At 41.2% G+C, this 19,724-nt stretch overlaps 1 protein-coding gene across 4 annotated transcripts in view; it reads left to right on the top strand.

Annotated features, from left to right (window-relative positions):
• Positions 1-19,724, top strand: part of LOC105475080 (thrombospondin 4) — an 88,736-nt gene that overhangs the window by 27,982 nt on the left and 41,030 nt on the right. For 2 of the 4 annotated variants that reach the window (XM_071098759.1, XM_011730057.2), the window contains 2 exons: positions 709-912; positions 19,258-19,461. In XM_071098759.1, coding sequence (XP_070954860.1) covers positions 19,443-19,461 — 19 coding nt within the window. In that variant the 5' untranslated portion in view covers positions 709-912; positions 19,258-19,442. Of the gene's footprint in view, positions 1-708; positions 913-14,541; positions 14,821-19,257; positions 19,462-19,724 lie in introns of those variants that run through there. The other 2 variants (XM_011730055.3, XM_011730056.2) reach the window with 2 other exon arrangements.

The following is a 19,724-nucleotide window of genomic DNA, read 5'->3' as shown; positions in this document are numbered from 1 at the left end:
TTGTGTATGTGGGAAAAAAGTGAACATAAATGAAGGGGCCCCTCTTCCAAGGCTGAAAAGCCACATTTTGAAAGTGAAATGTGTGTTCATTAGAGCCGGAGCAGGGTTGTCCTGTGAGTGCATTGCTTAGAGGACTCCAACCGTACAAGGGAGGAATGTGGATCACTGACCCTGAAAACAGCAGTCAGCCCTGTCTTGCTCTGGTGTGACAGCAGTGGGCAGCTGAATGAGGAAAGAACGTGGGATTCAGTCATCAGACCCAGCTCTGAGTCCTGGTTGCATAGCCTGGCTACTGATGGCAATCTCAGACAAGTTGCCTCTCTACCCTGATCTTTCCTCCTCTATAATGTGGGCTTCTAAGGACTATATGGCATTACATGGGGCACAGAAAGAGGCTTTATAAGATGCAAAACCACTATTCAAATGTAAACATTGCGTGCATATGACATGTTGCTTTCTCTTCTTAGCTTATAAAAATAAGTTTTAAAAAATTGTAATATGTAATCTTGGCTGGCAAATGTATGAACTCAATTTAAAAACTGATGTCACCTAAAATTGAATTACCACAAGAGTTCAAGTTTCCTTTACCACCACTACCTCATCACAACTTGTTAAAATGTTTTGGGCCACAGAAGGAATTGCCAATTCTAGTACTAATTTGGTAGCTATAGAGAATCTTCAACTGAGAAATGGTTTTGTTTGTTGCAGTGGTTCTCGAAATATGGTCTGAGGATTCCTGGGGGTACTTGAGACCCTGTCAGGGGGTTCATGAAGTGCTCCCTCCAACTGCAAGTCTATGCGAAACTAGTTTTTTCTTCATATAATTTAACCAAAGCAGTGCATCAAATGAAGAAGCAGACTTGAGAATCCAACTGTCTTCCATTGTCAGACATAAAAGAGATCTGCAAAAAGGTAAAACAATGCTAGTGTTATCACTAAATTTTTTTTGTTTTGAAAAATAGTTGATTTTAATAAAAGTATGTTAATAAGTGAAAAAACATATTATCTATACACAGACACATACACACATATGTATAGGCATATGAAATAAAGTAGTGACTCTAAGAGCACTGTTCATAGTACTTTGTTTCTTAGAGACAGGGTCTTTGTCATCCAGGCTATGATTGGATGCACAATCATAGCTCACTATAGCCTCAAACTCCCAGGCTAAAGGGATCCTTGCATCTCAGCCTCTACATGCGCCACTACATCCAGCTTAGATTTTTGTATTTTTTGTAGACAGGGGGTCTGTGTTTTGTACATTTTGTAGAGACGGGGTCTGTGTTGCCCTGACTGGTCTTGAACACCTGGCCTCAAACAATCCTCTTCCCTCAGTCTCCCAAAGTCCGAGGATTACAGGCATGAGCAACTGCACTTAGCCTCATTGTACCTTTCTTTCAACTTTTTTGCAGGCTCAAAATTTCCACAAATTTTTAAATTTTGTGGGAAAGTGTAAAAACAAACCAGAAAATCACATGAGTTCCCCTAGAGGTGTTCTCCTCTACACCACGGCCAAAATCAGGAGAGGCAAGTTTCTTGTTCTCTCCTTTTGGGAGGAGGGTTTATGTCTAAGCTACCCTACACTGAGGGTGCGACTCCTGAGGTCTCAGTTTTCTTTGAAAGGTTTCCTGCTGGGCTTTTCACCCTAGGACGGCTTTTCTTAATCTCTTCAACCCATGATGCTGATACAACAGAAGTTTAAGGTCCCAGGTTTTATCAGACACTTTCAGGGTATAATATAGCTTTGGCACTCGCTTCCCTCTCAGAGCGCAGGCTTTCACTTTATATTTGGTCTCTATACATTTCTTGCTTTCTTGCCAGCTCAATAATTCATTTAATTTTAAAATTTCTACCCCAAATTTTTAGTTATTTTCACTGGGAGGATCATTCAGGGCATGTCATCACATTACACTACTAGAAATGGAAGTCTCAATGCAACAGCATTTTCAATGGAAGTTGAATCGCAATCACTTTTCTTCCATTTCTTGCAGAGATTCAAATGGTGGTTACAGCCACAAGCAAGAGATTCAAATAGTGGTTACAACCACAAGCAAGTTTTGAAAAACAAAATCCTTACCATAAAACTGTAAAAAAACTGGTGGCCTTAAGGCATAAATCCAGCATGTCCACCTTTCAATTACTCAGTTGAAAATATAGTTGTCTCAACACAAGAAAGTGCTCTACAAACCAATCTTTCCCCCTAATTTTTGCAGCTCATTTATTCAAATTATTGTGAATTCAGAATTCTATATTATGTACAAAAAAAGTATGAAGATAGGCCAGATCATGAAAAAACACTTTCTCAAAAGTCATGAATACTTTCATAACAATGTGGAGATAGTCCTGTTGACAAGTGCACTACATCTCTTTTTTCATGCTTTTTAATTTGCGAGGACATTTTTATATAAGAAGCAGGTTTCTAAAGCCAAAGTCATTCATGGTTTCCTTTTTATCGTAGTGGGCTTGGGATGCTCGGAACTAGGCTACTGCCTGAGGATGGTCCACTCTCTTTACTCAAGCCTCCCCTTAAGATCTAGGATAGACCTTTCCCCTGGATAGCTGAGTAGGTTATCATCAATTTCCTGAGTTGCAAGAATACCAGCCTCAATTATTTATTAAAGAAAAATAAAGTAAAAAGTAAACAGACATGATTTTGCAAAAAACAAATCTCAGAATTATAACATCACGTGATAACCCAGTCTCTGATTATCATAGAATAATTATTCCCGAGTGTCAATTACAGGTTGTAGATGCTGGATATTTTTATCCTGAGACCTCGTTTGGCCTGAACCAGCCCTTGAACTCTATTTCTCATCTCTATGTTGGACAATATACCTAGCTGTACCTGCACATACACATGTGAGATATATCATATCTCTATATAAAGTAACACAGACTCCACCTGAGTTTGGAGCGCAGTATTTGCACTGGGTTACGAAAGCAGCTGAAATCACTTTCTACTTGTAGTCAGGGGAATTAAAATTTACTCTAAGTCCTGCTGTTTTTTCCTTCCTTTTACAAGAGGGTTAGGTGCCCCTTCCCTAACAGAGTATGCTCTACTTTTTCAAAGATTGTCAAAATAACCTACAGTTTCCCCATTTCCTCTTATTTAAGCTTTGGGTGATAATAGATTAACAAACTCAGTTACAAATGGAAACATCTGAACTCCACTGTCTTAATTCATTTAGTGTTGCTGTAACAGAATATCTAAGACTGGGTAGTTTATTTTAAAAGAAAGAGAGAGAGGTCTATTTGGCTCATGATTCTGGTGGCTGAAAAGTTCAAGTTTGGGTCCACATCTGGTGATGGCCTGAGGCTGCTTCAACTCATGGTGGAAAGCAAAAGGGGAAAGCTGGTGTGTGAAAAGAAATCATGACATGGTGTGAGGGGAAGCAAGAGAGAAACCAAGGAGCCAGGCTCTTTCTCACGACCCACCCCATTCTAATCCATCCCACAAGAGTAAGAACTCACTCACCTTTACGGTAGGGCATTAATCTATTTCTGAGGAATCCATCCCCAGGATTCACACACCTCTCACTAGGGCCCACCTCCCCACACCACCACAAAGGGGATCAAATTTCAACATGAGTTTGGGTGGGACAAACCATATCCAAACCATAGCACCCACAAAAATAAAGATAATAGTAAGGAAACCACTATATGCCAGGCACTGGATTAAGTGTTTATATTCATCCTCCACCTAAGAACAGTACTGCTGGCTTTTCCACTGACCTGAAAACAGGTCGCACTAGCATTTTCATCTTATGAATGACCACTCTAAGGAACAGAGCCATTAAATGGCTTCCCAAGGTCATACTGTCATGGAGCCAGTATCAAAGGCTGTTGCACTCCTAACCAGGACGCTACCCCTTCTTGTTTTTACTGGATGCTCTCAGAAATGTTTCAAGATCATGCATCCTGGAAATCAGTTGCAGGTCCCTAAAGTCAGAAGCCCAATGCTGTTCATTGAGAGCCATGATATGTCACGCACCACCCTAGAGCTGGTTCTTAACCCATAAGGTAGCTATCATTCCCATTTCCCAGTGAGGAAAGTAAGACACCACTCCTTTATCCCACCAAGAGCGTAAGGGACTTCCGCCAGGCCACACAGCTAGTAAGTGACTGGGCCAGGTTTCAAACCCAGGTGTGGCTCCGCCGTGCTACCTCTCCAGATCATACATAGCATTATGATTCCTTCGCAGGACAGGGCTATATCATGATGTATTATGCTGGTGACCACAACCATTTTGGCAATGGCTTTCTAAAAATATAGAGAAAAAAAGCAAATACTAAAAAACTGAGTTTTTGGCTTCATATAATATATGAATAATTGGAAGTACATTAAATTAAGTATAAGAAATGCATTCTCATGGCCTCAATTCACGTAGTCTGCCCCAGAAGCAAAGTTTTATGCATTGATCAGACATTCACTCTCCCTAAGGCAGTGCAAGCAAGTAGAAGGACACTGTGCCTAGGATCAGAAGACCTGAGTTAGAGTCCAGTTTCTGGCATTTCCTTGGGAAGGTTGTTCAATCTCCCTGACGTTCAGTTTTCTAATCTGTGCAGTGGAAATTATAACTACAGTACCTGCTGAAAAAATTGGTGGGTTATAATTATAACTATGGCACCCGTCTGTCCCACCTCATTGTTGTAAAGATCAGATGAGATCAAATATAAGACAAAGCGTCCTATCTGAATGAGATATTTAAAGTTGGTTATTATTATGATATGGGTTTCTAGGCAGTAAAAACTTACCGTATTCTTCCACGGAAAAAGAAAAAGATGGTGCGTGGGTATATGTGTACTTATACATAAACATGGATATATATGCATGCATGAATATGATTACAAGGACATATGTATAAGAACGTTGTGTTATGCAAAAAAGATGAGAAAAACTAGTCATACGCTCACAGAAGAAGCCCTCATAAAGCATGCTAGGGCCAGTCTGCAGTCCTCTGATTTTAGTTGCTTAACTATTAGATACACAGACAGTGTTCAAAGATTGTGTTCAAGGCACTGCAGCCCTCAGAGAACTAGCCCCAAAGCCCATGACCCCACAAGCAACTTTAGGGAGCTGCTGTGGATGGAGACCTGGCCCCACTGGAAAGGCACTAGAAAATGAGCTCTTACATTGCAGGGAGTTGTTGGGGGAACATCAAGGAAAGAAGAAGGAATCATGAATGGCGCTTGGGGCTCACTCAGGAGGAGCTCTTCCTGATAGGCACTTTAAAGGAATCAGTGCTCAAAACCCGTGGATGCAATGAGCTCATTCATCCTTGAGGGACCCTCTGTCACCTCTCACCTGTCCTGAGGTCCTCCACACGTCCCCATTCTCTGTTCTTATTCCAAATTCCTTTACTACATTAACACTCTAGTTTTCTGGGTAAACTTTATTAGATTTGTTACTTCTATTTTCCTTTCCCATTAGTCAGTTTTTAAATGTGGTAGCCAAAATAATCAACATCACTAGTAATTATACCCATACTCAGAAACTCTTCAGGTGAAGGGGCATGGCAGAACTCCACAAGGAAATCCCGTTGCGAAGATTATATAGGTCGGAAAGTCATTTTTAAGTGACGTGTGTGATAAAGCACATGCTACATACCAATGGAATTTAATGCTCAAATGGAATAAATTGTGTTTGCAGTATACATTTCCCTAGATCCATACATGAAATCACATTTCCATTAAACAGTTTTCAAGTCAGTGACCAATTCCCTCCCACTTCTCCTGAAATTTATATGAACCTGAATCATTTTAATACCACTGAAAAGAAACACTATACTTACAAGGAGATGAACAACAGGTTTAATAGTTTTTAGTTTGCGGTACGAGGAGGCAAGATGGTAACTCTAATATCCCGTGTACCTCGACTCCTAGATCTGAGTAGTCGATAAGAAAGTAGGGAAAGGACTACCAGCAAGAAAAGAAGCCCACTAATATGTCCTTCTCCTTCCTCCTGTGTTTTTTTCTACTTAATAATTGAGTCTAATATTAATGGACAAGGATTGCCAGAAAAGTCATGATCTAGAACAGGGGTCAGTAACCTTTTCTGTAAAGGACTAGAGAGTAAGTATCTGAGACCTTCGCAGGCCACATGGGCTCTGTTACAACTACTCAACTGTGCCATTGTGCCACAAAAATGGACACAGCATTGCTGTGTTCCAATAAAACTTTAATTATGAGCCTTGAAATTTGAATTTCACATGATTTTCACGTCAGAAATATTAAATTCCAATCATTTAAAACTATAAAAATTATTCTTAGCTCACTGATCCTATAAAAACAAGCAGTGGGCCAGATTCAGCCTATAGGCTATAGTTGCCAGTGCCTGGTCTAAAACTTTTAATACATTGAAAAGAAATTCAAGTCATTTTCTGAAATTGAAGTCATTTTCACTCTTTCCGCCCATTTACTTTTCCCTAAGACTTTATGTTTTTCCCCACACTCTCATTCCCATTCTGATTTACCAGGACATTACTTCTCCTCTCTACCTCACGTATTTGCTTTATCGCACTATAAACCTTACTGAAGAATAAGACTATTTGCCAGAGACCCACCTGTAAACACCCAGCACTGCAGCAGGCACTAACAAAGCAGAAGACACAGAACTTGCGGCCAATCTTGTTGACATGGGCAATAATCCATTCCCTTCTCCCTCTTTCTTCCTGGTAGAGTCCACCTCTCATAATAGAGTCTGAAAAAACCAGATTGTCACTTTTCCACCTTCCTGGCAAACAAAGGGGTATGTCTATGACCAACTCCTGGACAGTAAGACCTGAAGAGAAGTCTGTTGGGGTGATTCTGGAAAAGGTTTTTCTCACTGGAAAAAAAGAAAGCTACAAGAGCAGAATCCCCACCCTCTCCTTGTTTCCTACTTTGGGATGATATCATGTAAAGAGACAATGTTTAGAGCTGCAGCAGCCATTTTGCAACCATGAGGGAAGTCCAGGAATTGGTCCACAGGCATAACATGATTAATCCACCAAAGCACCTCCGTACCTCTCTCCCTCTGGACTTCATGTTGTAGGAAATAATAAATCCCCAAGATGGGAATTTTGTTACCATCTATTACACTGACAGACTTCACTCTTGCACAGCTTACATTGCTAAAGGAGTGATGTGACACATAAAATGAAAAACCATTATAAAAAAATCATAAAATATCAGGCAGGACACAGCGACTCACACCTGTAATCCCAGCAATTTGGGAGGCCAAGGCAGGTGGACTGCTTGAGCCCAGGAGTTCAAGACCAGCCTAGGCAACATGGCAAAATCCCGTTTCTACAAAAAAGTACAAAAATTGGCCAGGCATGTAGTGGACACATGTATTCCCAGCTACTTGGGAGGCTGAGGTGGGAGGATCACCTGAGCCCAGGAGGTTGAGGCTGCAGTGAGCCAAGGTCGTGCCACTGTACTCCAGCCTGGGTGACAGAGTAAGACCCTGTCTCAAAAAAAAAAAAAAAAAAAAGGAAGAAAAAGAAAACCTAAAATACTATAACAACTCCTCCCTCCTTGGCAGCTCTATTCAACCTAAATCAAAATACGTTCATTTCTCTCCCACAGAGTTACTGCTCTATATCCACCTTCTGCTTTACAGACAAGCTTCTTAAAAGTTCATCTATCCTAGCAGGGCACAATAGTGCACACCTGCAATCCCAGCTACACAGGAGACTGAGGCAGGAGTATCTTTTGAACTCAGGAGTTTCAGACAAGCCTGGGCCACACAGCAAGACATCCCCACCCCACCCCACCTCTGCCACTGTCTCTAAAAAACCCACGAAGTTATCTACTCTTACCCTCTCCACTTCGTATTCTGTCATCCTCACTCCTCAAATAGCAATACTCTGCCCTTGTTTCACCCACACTACTCCATCAAACTGCTTTCAACAGAGTCACCAGTGACTTCTGAGTTGATAAACCCAAGCACAGTTTTTAGCTCTTATCTGGCCTGACCTCTCCCCAGAGTTCAAAATAGTCAATACTATTCACTATGCCTCTCCCACACCATACTTTTTTTTTGGTTTGTTTGTTTTGAGACAGAGTCTTGATAATGTCGCCCAGGATAGAATGCAGTGGTGCAATCTCGGCTCACTGCAACCTCCACCTCCCGAGTTCTAGCGATTCTCCTGCCTCAGCCTCCCAAGTAGCTGGGATTACAGACGCCCACCACCATGCCTGGCTAATTTTTGTGTTTTTAATAGAGATGGGATTTCACCACTTTGGCCAGGCTGATCTCGAACTCCTGACCTCAAGTGATCCACCCTTCTCGGCCTCCCAAAGTGCTGGGATTACAGGCATGAGCCACCATGCCCGGCCCATGAAACCATACTTTCCAAATTTTCTTTTGCATCCTTAAATATTTATTTCTGGCTTCTCCTTCTACGAGGCTCTTAATACTAGTGTTCCCCAGTGTTCCTGTACCACCTCCCCGTTTTTTCTTATTTTACACACTCTTCTTATGTAGCCTCATCTATACCTACAGCTTTAGTGAACTAATTAGAGGTAATTTGTAATTAGCAGCACTGATTTTCTGTTGGAAGTTAACTACTAAAATCCTTCGATGTGACAGTTATTTTAGTTAGGATAAACATGCCCCCCAGGAATTCAAGTAATACTATTCATTTGCTTGCAAATTCCTTTTTCCCCATAGATGAACTTCACCCCAAGTAAAATCAGGCTATCCAAAATTCCCAGCTACTTGCAAGGCTGAGGCAGGATCCAAATTAATGTAATTTTCATGTATTTTGCAAGTTTGTTTTATGTCATATTATTTCATTACACTCTGCATAGTATTTTCTTAGCAAATACATCTAGACTAGACACCTGGCACTCAGTAAAGGATATTCCTAGCCCAGTAATCATTGTTGTCATTTGACATTGCAGGAACCACCATATGGATGGATAAATGTGTTGTTTAATGAAGGCAAGCAATTACTTTAAGAGATCCTAGTTGTTAAAAACTCTCTCTGGACTTTAAGTTTGGTATATACATAATTATTAAATGTATACATAATTGTTAATTGTAACAAATGTCCTCACAATTGATTTCTTGCTATTTTTCTAAGGATTTTACACTTTATTTAGTAAAATATATTAAAGAGGTTAATGATAATTTTTTTATACAGACCCTTAGTAAGATTGAAAATGAGTGATTTTTCCCACTTCTTTTCTTGCTTTGCTAATCATCAGTGCCTAATTGCAAAAGCAAAATATCTTCTAAATTCTGGGGGGGAAATTCTACTTTGAATTGCACACTAATCAAAAGACTCCTGCTTCATTTACTGAGCCCTTATCTGTGGTAAGTAGTTCTTGGAATAGCTATTTTCCTGTCACTTAAGCACCTTCCTTTGTTATTAACAGTGAACTAAATAGGAGTCCAAAGTCTGCCTTTCCCAGTGCTAGAGTATAAATGTCATCACACAGTAGAATGTAAACATCTTTTTTTTTTTTTGAGACAGGGTCTTGCTCTGTTGCCCAGGCTGGAATGCAGTGGCATGATCATGGCTCTCACTGCAGTCTCAACCTCCTGGGCCCAAGCAATTCTCTCACCCCAGCCTCCCAAGTTCTCAGGGCCACAGGTGGGCACCACCATGCCTAACTAATTTTTTAACTTGTTTTTGTTTTTGTTTTTGAGACAGAGTCTTGCCCTGTTGCCTAGGCTGGAGTGCAGTCGTGCAATCTCGGCTCACTGCAACCTCTACCTCCCAGGTTCAAGTGATTCTCCTGCCTCAGCCTCCTGAGTAGCTGGGATTACAGGTGCCCACCACCATGCCTGGCTAATTGTTTGTATTTTTAGTAGTGATGGGGTTTCACCATGTTGGCCAGGCTGGTCTCAAACTCCTGACCTTGTGATCCACCTGCCTCGGCCTCCCAAAGTGCTGAGATTACAGGCGTGAGCTACCTTGCGCCTGGCCTGATTTTTTATTTTTTATTATTATAGAGATGAGGTCTTACTATGTTGCCCAGGTTGGTCTGCAGCTCCTGGTCTCAAGTGATTCTCCCACCTTGGCATCCTAAGTGCTGAGATTATAAGCATGAGCCACCAAACCTGGCCCTTTATCCATCTTTTAATGTTAATAATTATATCCATTTCTGTTTCCTTCAAAAATTCAAGTGGAAAACCTGACATAACTAATGGTAATTTTATTATTATACCTATATCAATTAACACATGTGTATAAAACTTCTACTTAGTTGTGCCAAATGTAAGTGCACAGTATGGGTGATTTCCCCAACTTGTGAAGAATAGTGCTATAGTCACCCCACAGGAGCAGGATAGATCCCCGCTTTCAGAATTGGGTTTGGATGCCAAAATCAATAATGCCATCACACATGCAGCAAAGGGGTTTGAAAGGTTTATTGCTCACAGAATACGCTTTTTGGGGGAGAGTAAGATGGGTTCCCAAGCTGGTCTGTAAGCTAGAGAGAACAAGAAAGGAGAATGGCTTTGGGATTCTTATTGTGGTTAGGAGTGGGGCTGTGATGAGGGTTCCTGTACATGGGCTAGGGCTTACACTGTTGGAACTTCCTGCTAGTGCCAAGGAAGGACCACCCAGGCATTCTTATCAGTTTGCCCAGATGTGGGGCAGAGAGGAAGGAAAGTAGTGGGGCTTGAGAGCTGTCAGCAGTCAAACATCAAAAATTAAGTCATACTCTGTATTACAACAATTAGAAAAGAAATAAAATGTAGTATATCAGTTCTCCATTGCTATAATATTGTTACATAACAAACAACCCACAAACCTCAATGGTATACAAAAATAAATGTGTCCTGCTCACACATCTGGAGTCAGCCAAACAGCTCTACTCATCTTGCCTGAACTCATTCACTGTCAGCTTGATCTTGGCTGGCTTTGCCTGGGGTGGGCTGTACTCTGCTCCATGTCTCTCATCCTCCAATAGGCCAGCACAGGCATGCTATCATGGCAAAGGCAAAGGTGCAGGAGTAAGCCAGCCCAATCACACAAGCACTTTTTAAGCCTCTGCTTGTGGCACTTTTGCCAAAATCCTATTAGCCAAGCATGTTACATGGCCAAGCCATGAGATGTGTACACAGAAGAATAAAAGATGTGTACATAGAAGAGTAAAGAATTGGGGCCTGTTTTGTTACCTACTGCACCTACTAATGGATTACTAATATATCACAACTCTTATCCTAGATTACAGTATTAAGAGAAGGAAAGTCAATTCAATGATATATTTACTACTAAATGTTAGGTACTGTACTTGGAATTAGAGTTACAAAAATAAATGAGATAATACTAAGGAGCTCACAGTCAGATACTGGGAAAAAAATCAATACATTATTAAAATAAATGAAATAAAATCCAATGTAAGTACATGAACAGATATTTTAACAAGAAGTGGAATGGAAATGAAAATAAACTCTTTTGTCTCCTTTATCATATATTTCATAGCTAATTAAATTAATTTTATTGTAATCAAATTTACTTTAGATTCTGAGGACATAAAGAAAAAGTTTACTGAGACTCCCCAGTGAACGGCTGCATAAAAATGCAAGCCCTCTAAAAGCAAAACCAGATTGTAAATTCTGCTAGGCTAACAGAAAGTCATTTGATTCTTTTGTTTTTCCATTACACTTAGTAGTCAATCTTTTGTTTTTCCATTACACTTAGGGTTCTCTAGAGGGACAGAACTAATAGGATAGATAGGAAGGGGAGTTTATTAAGGAGTATTGACTCAAGATCACAAGATGAGATCCCACAATAGGCTGTCTACAAGCTGAGGAGCAAGGAAGCCAGTCCAAGTCCCAACACCTCAAAACAGGGAAGCTGACAGTGCAGCCTTTAGTCTGTGGCTGAAGGCCCAAGAACCCCTAACAAATCACTGGTGTAAGTCCAAGAGTCCAAAAGCTGAAGAACTTGGAGTCTAATGTTTGAGGGCAGGAAGCATCCAGCACAGAAAAAGATCAAGGCCAGAAGACTCAGCAAGTCTGCTCATCCGTCTTCTCCTGCCTGCTTTATTCTAGCCTCACTGGCAGCTGATTAGATGGTGCCTACCCAGACTGAGGGTGGCTCTGCCTCTCCCAGTCCACAGACTCAGGTGTTAATCTCCTTTGGCAGCACCCTCACAGACACACCCAGGAGCAATACTTTGCATCCTTCAATCCAGTCAAGTTGACACTTAACATTAACCATCATGATGTGTGAGCTATTTTGCTGGGAATTTGCTATGAATCGAAAATTCTTAGTTTTTTTGTGTGTTTGTTTTTTTTTTTGTTTTGAGTCTTTAATGAGAAAAAAATACTATCGTGCTCAAGAACACTGTGTGTCTGGTGTGTCATTGGATCAAGGGTTGGGGACACACATGGCAGAATTCAGCAACAGGGTAACATCAACAAAAATACACACAAAAAGGAAAAGAAAACGGCACTTGGCACGATCAACTCTGTTTCCTCATCATTCAGCAGCATGTTGGGGATCCCACGGCTGATGGGGAACACATGTCCAGACTCTGGGCACTGCAGGGTGCCCTCCAACACATTCATCTCCAGCAGCATGTGGTGCATCGTCCTCACCATGGAGATTCCTAGCAAATACTCTAGGTATTTTAAATAGAAGAAATTTAATACAGGGAAATGATTACATATATAATGGAAGAACTGAGATGTCAACCGGAAGAGTGAGGCAATCCACATTTTAGCAACTACAGTAAGTGATCTCCAACATCATGGCTGGAGGACTCAAATGGTGAGAAGGCAGAAGCTAGAATCATGGTGGACCTCACCTGCAAGAGTCACAAAGAAGATACATCCATTCAGTTCACAGAGAGGGAAATACTCTAGTTTCTACCTTCTACCTTCTTATTGCTCTCTAGTCTTCCATTTTATCTAGACTGCTGACAAGCATGCAGTGGAAGGTGAGCACCAGATCTGAGAGGAAACAGGCAGTGTCTGGCGCACTACACAAGAACTCTCGCAGGCATCTACTAGGCTTGCTCGGTGACTCATTTAAGGAGGAGTAGTCTATGGTGTGATATAGTATATTGTTTCTTTTGATGACTGGTTTCATTTGTTCCCTGTAGGCACCTAATCACTGTTTTTTAAATTCCCCAGGAGATTCTGATATACCCAATCAGCTGAGAACCACTGAATAGTGGCTTTCAAAATTTTGAACATCTAAACATTGTCTTCACAGAAAATCTTAATGTCTGAAGTCTACTGTACAAAACATAGAAAAGCAAGGCTGTTCTGCTTGAAGCGTAGGTTGGGAACCTGGATTCCTCTCAAACCCAGGCCACTCCTGAGAACATGGTCTGGAGATTTGAAGATTCCCAAATCTAGTCCATCTCATTAGTTGATATGTATGGACATCCTCTGTGTCTCTCAGTGCTCTCTCATGTGTAGACATATGGTGCCCCATTCCAGAGAGTGACTTTAGTGTAATGCGGCATTAAAGGAACCCTGGATAGACCTGTACTGGACCTTACATATTAGAGAGCTCTGCAGATAGCTGTAAATTGAGTAATAATTGGTGTCAGGTTATTTTAGCACAGTTTGGGGATAAAATGGTGCATTAATCTCCCAGTTTGTGGCTTATTAAACTTTGAAATGGAATTATTTGAGACATAAAAGAGATAGCAATACTTTGCTGGATCTTCTCCATTAGTCGAGATTGTTACAGAGGAGAAATTTTTGCCACTGTTTATCAAATATTTTTTCCTCTAGTTCATCCATATAATTCCGGGAGCTTTACCCAGGAGGAGGACGAATTACTTGCCTTCCCTCGATCTCTTTCAAGTCCTACCCCCGCACCTTTAAACTGTCACACGGAATCTTTGGTGACAGAGGAATAGAGGTGGGCAAGCAGGGCGTTTGGAAACCAAACTGAAAACAAATTCTCCAAAAAGCACAGATTCACCAGCCTAGAAATGGCTCTGTCTGGATGGATTCCTTGAGATGTGTTTTATTTCCATTAAAAACACAAAAACTTTCCTTTCACTGTGTCTCAGAACGATAGAGAAAAACATTCAGCCTTTCAAGTATTCAAGAAAAGCTTGAAGAAATGAAAGAAACTCGTTGCTCTCTGGGCCACGTTAGGTGGCAGAGCGTTCCTGGAGAACTTCAGGATTCTTTCTCAAGGTGGGCGTTCAAAGCCGATCCAAAGGATAGTCCTCTTTTTAGAAAACAAAAGGAGCACAAGGGTGGGGGACTGAAGGTGCCCAAAGCTGGTGGGTCAGTGTCACTTTCTTCTCCCTTTCGCCCCTTTCCTCCCGCTCCTTTCTCCCCTGTGGCCCCGAGTGCCTCTGCTCAGCACCCCTTTCTCTCCAGCCCCGACTGCCCATCTTCGCTCCTACCCTCGCGCGTCGGGGCCGTGTCTACACCCACCCCAGGACCTGGTCCGTCCAGGCTCCTTCCCATCCTCACACCCGCGCCCTTCTCCCTGCGGCCCCGGCTTGCGGCTCCAGCTGCCCAGCTCTTCCCGGGACAGGGGATCCCGCCAAGGGGGCCGCCCCCGCCCAGGCCCTCCCCCGCCCGGCCGCACCATAAAGCGCCGGGCCGCGGCCGCGGAGCGCAGCCGCCAGCAACCAAGCACCGCGCGGCCGGGACGCGAGCGCCTCCCCCGACGGCAGCCCGGACGCCGAGCACGGGTCACCTGCGCCGCCGGCCCGGGCCCCGACCGAGGTTCAACGCACGGCCCGGGGACCCCCAGACAGGGCCAACGCCGCCTTCGCCCCAGGCCTCGCGGGGAGCAGGAAGAGCCAACATGCTGGCCCCGCGCGGAGCCGCCGTCCTCCTGCTGCACCTGGTCCTGCAGCCGTGGCTGGCGGCCGGCGCCCAGGCCACCCCCCAGGGTAAGTGGGCTCGGGTCGGTCCCGGGGGCTACAGGCACCGGGTGCCCCATCCGCGGAGCGAGTGGAGGAGGGACCTGCTCGGCCCTGTGCTCCTGGGGCCCTGCTCAGCCCCTCTCTGTTCCTCCCGGGCCCAAAAAAGCATATTGTGATTGGAGGTAGTGATTAGTCTAGAATTTTCTGAAATTCGATTATCCAATGATGGGAACAATTCCCTAAATAGGTGGGGGATGTAAAATTGATTCAAACTATGCAAAGACGCGGGGTTGCCTTCAAAACTTGCTACACGGCGCTAGACCTCTAACATGTTAGGCTCTGGTGTAGGGTGAACTCCGGGTCCTGCATCCTGTGCCTGTTCCCTCCAGGCAGCCTTGCTCCCTAAATTCTTCCATAGGCATAGCGATGTTCGCCCAGAGTCTGCTCTTGACATCCCTGAGAAAGATGCAGAATTACTCTACTTGCCCTGCCACCTGCATTTTCTGCTCTGACTTTGCTTGAACGCCAAAGAGAACGTTTCTTTCAGGAGTTGGCTTGATGTCTTAATTTCTGAGATAAATAGGAAGGGCTGAAAACCTGGTCTTTTTCAGTGAAATCATGTTCTTTGCAGCAAGATGAGTGCAGCTGGAGGCCATTTTCCTAAGTTAATTAAGGCAGGAACAGAAAACCAAATAGCATGTTCTCGCAAGTGAGAGCTAAACAGTGGGTACATATGGACATAAAGGTGGAAACAGTAGACACTGGGGACTCCAAAAGTGGGGGTGAGGGTTGGGAAAACTACCAATTGGGTACTACGTTCACTGGGTGATGTGTTCACTAGAAGCTCAAATCCCACCTTATGCAATACACCCACGTGACAAACTTGCACGTGTACCCCCTGAATCTATAATTTTTTAAAAAGTCTTTTTCTATGAAAAGGTAAAAATACAAATAATGTGAAAAGATACTTGGACAGTCCTCAAACCCCTTGGTTAAATGGGTGTGAGATAGCCATTGGGTAGAAAGCAGTTAAACAGTTTTTTTGTAAAGACCAAAAGAAAGACATAATTTAAGCAAAAAAGAAAAAAAAAAATCTTAGGGCTCTAACTGGCCCTAACTGGTAGGGGTGAGTTTCATGTGTTTGAACTTGGTGCCTGGGTTGATTTATTACTGACTATGGAAATAAAACTGGAAGAGACACACAACTTGAAGTAAAAGTTGTTTTTCCTCTTGAAGCCAGAGCAAAGAATGCCTATGAGGGTGTTCTCAACTCCCCTGCCTCCTGCTGCTGGAATCGCCCATTTAAACTGCATTTCGCCAAATAACTCATTTTCATTCCAGATCAGACAACCAGAATTGTGGTTTCAGGGGCTAGAGTACTGCTAACTTTTAGTTTGTGCTGAAATATTTGAAATGCTGTAGTCTGTGCCTCATAGTTCTAGGAAGGTAGGAAAGGAAGCTTTTAAAGACGCTTCAAAAGTCTTATTGTGGTGATATTTGGCAAGTTTGAATGTATAGGTATAATTTTTTTTCATTATATGCATTCTTGACTTTTGAACATACAGCATCATGGTGTGCCTTAGGTGTGCTGTTTCTCAGACATACCTGACCATTTTATGGAGACTTGAACTCAGCCTATATAACCTAAATTATCTGGTTAATTTAGTTGCTGTAGATGATCTGATTAAGTCAACTTTCTGATAGATTCTTTTATTGCATTATCTAGTCTGCAATCATCAGGCTTAACAGGATAATTTGCTTATCTCCTTCTTCCTCTGAGCTGCATTGCTAGTCTTAAATTAGTATATATTCAATTTACATACCATGGTTGCTGGGCTCATTGATAGCAGTAATTTCACCTCTAACACTAGAGGATTGTGCTTTGATCCTGGCACTTTTACTAAAACGTAATAACATTAATAGAAAATGGTAGTGTCTCATTTCCTTTTCAAAACACTCTCTATGTTCATTACTAAGTAATCCCATCTCTGCCTCTTGAGAGAGATGCAAACGAATCAGACAAACCATAGATTGAAATACAGCAAGTTTAGCTTGAGTTACATCATGGACCTGATCATAGTCAAAGCAAAAATCAAGAGTACTAAGAATTTTGCTTTGAAGGTAGTTCCCATACTTTAAAAACATATCTCTTTTCTGAAGATGTTTTGTCCTGAATGGAACTTTAAAACATAATACCTTATTTCCCTTTGCCCTCATTAGTGGAAATGTAAAATTTCCAATTCTCTTGAAGATTAAAAAATCCAATTTCCCTTTTGAAATGCAGTAGGCAACAGTGTTTATGGTTTAGGGATATAGGCACTAAGAGGAACACAGTAAATGTTCTACTTTCCAACACGTCTCATATTAAATTCATTACTGTGTAAGGACCCCGGTACATGCGAAAAATACAATATAGATCCAGTTTGAAGACAAATTGTCTTTTAAAAAGGGTAGACATTCTTGAGTAATTAGGTTTTTGCCTGTTTGCTTTAGAACTTTTATTCATTCTTATTACAAAAGCAATACTTGCCCATTGTAGCAAAGATAAAAGTTAGAAAAGCAAAAAATGAAGAAATTTAAAACTTATATTTATGCAACCCAGGGATAGCTTCTATTAACATTAACATGTTGTTGTCTTTCATTTCAAATCTTTTTCTACGTGAAAATATATTTCAAATGGAATTATGTTATACATACAGTTTTAGAAACCTTTTTTAATGTATCGTGAACATCTTTCCACATCTGTAAGTATTCAGCTACACTTTAAAATTAGGTAGTATTCTGCTTTTTGGAAGAATCAAAATACATTTAGCCAGGGTTGTAATATAGAACCCTTAAGTTGTTTTTGGTGTTGATATTGTAAATAATAATTTATTGAACAAGTGTGAGTGTCACATGATGGTTTGGGATGATTTTAACCATCCCCTCAATCTCAGCCAAGCCCTTCTTTTTTTTTTTTTTTTTTTTGCTAAGAACAGTTAATATTTTCATAGCAAAATGCTATGCCAACAGAGCTCAGGTTTACCTCTCTTCCAATTAGATTTTCACCTAATTCTTTCCTAAATAGAAATTCTAGAATTACCACTAGTGTCTAATATTCTTATACCTAAATAATTTACCATGTTATTCATTATTTCCATAGGATAAATTCCCATAAGTAAAATTGCTAGATTAAAGAGCACATATGTTTTAGAGCCTTTATTACTGTTGTTTAAACTGTCTTCAAAATGTTTATACTAGTTTAAATGTTACACAGTGGTACAGAGACTGCCCATTTCCCTGAACTCTCACAGTTGAGTACTATTGTATTTACTAATTTTCCAATTCGATGGTGAAAACAATATCTTATTGTTTAAGTTAGCAACTCCTGCATCATTAGATAAATACATGAACATTTATTTATATACTTAATGGTCATTGTAATTCTTTTTATGTAAATTGCCTTTTCATATTCCTTGCCCATTTTTCTGTTAGGATGCTTATCATTTTATTGATTTGTAAGAACTCTTTATCAATTGTCAATATTACCCATTTAATAACTAGATTATTATATCAAAGAGACAGCTGTAGGTGCTGAAGTTTCTGCAGGCTATGTAATTGTTCAAGTGATATTTGCATATGCTAATAGATACACTAAGTAACTTCTACAGAGTATTACCCAAATTTGGCCTTTGCCTTTTAAATGACTCTAGGCATACTCTCTCACAGCTTTCAAAAATATTACAAAGTTTGTGAGAGAAAGTACTGCTTGCTTGATCAAAAGCAACTATACAAATACAGATGCAGATTCTGATTTTTGTAGACCAACTCTATAAGTCAAGATATAGTCAAGAAACAGACACCACATCATTTTGTTTTGTTTTGTTTCCACACTGGGATTTTTTTAAACAGAGAAATGCCGGAAAATTGTAAAGGCACAAAGGGAACACTTAGGTCTCACAAAGGTAGCAAATCATTTTCCGCCAGCACATCTACCACCATATCCATGTTTTCTGCTGCATTTCCTGTCATTTGTCACTGACCAGGAAAACACAATTGGCTCTGGTCCTGGAGGTGCCTAAGGGACTCTGTGACAGAAATTCACTGCTTGGGGATATCAGTAAAGCAATGGCTTGGATGCATTCACCAGTCCCCCTTGTACTTTAAGCCTTTAGTGCTTTTCCTGGTGGGCATTTTCAGAGCTACTTGTTCAGCCAAACCCAATTTTGTGTTTGCAAATTCAGTCCTCTCTTGAAGGCTATACCCAGTGATGAATATTGTGCTATATTTCTTCTGGCTCAGATGTCCAGCCACTGTAAAAGTAACAGGGAAGAACTGGTGAGTTTGGCAATATGGAAAAGGGATTACAAGATTAGTTTACATTACTTTGTAGCTTACTGTCAAATTGCCCCCCCAACCAAAAAAAACCCTGTTTTCCCCCAAATTGAATCTTTCACTTATACCCCTTTTCTCCCTTCTCCCCAGTCTTTGACCTTCTCCCATCTTCCAGTCAGAGGGTGAACCCAGGCGCTCTGCTGCCAGTCCTGACAGATCAAGCCCTGAATGATCTCTATGTGATTTCCACCTTCAAGCTGCAGACTAAAAGTTCAGCCACCATCTTCGGTCTTTACTCTTCAACTGACAACAGTAAATATTTTGAATTTACTGTGATGGGACGCTTAAACAAAGGTAAGCAAATTTGCTGAAATTATTTTCTTAAAAATCTCCTTTTTCTATTCCAGGATTAGGGGTATACTTTCTTTGAGATGGTTTTCTTGTACAATTATATTCTCACTCACTAGTCATCTCAATTTTCAATATTGAATTCTTCTTACTGTACATTTACCTATATGGGAGTGGTGGGTTCAGGGAGAAAGTGACATTGGGAGAAAAAAAGAAGAATTGCTGTGACCAAGATGGCTTTTGACATTGTCTCATCCTTATGTTATTCT

This window comes from Macaca nemestrina, chromosome 6 (genome assembly GCF_043159975.1).
Source record: "Macaca nemestrina isolate mMacNem1 chromosome 6, mMacNem.hap1, whole genome shotgun sequence".
Lineage (NCBI taxonomy): Eukaryota > Metazoa > Chordata > Mammalia > Primates > Cercopithecidae > Macaca > Macaca nemestrina.
The sequence above is the reverse complement of the archived record's forward strand: the minus strand, read 5'-3'. Positions and strand labels throughout refer to the sequence as shown.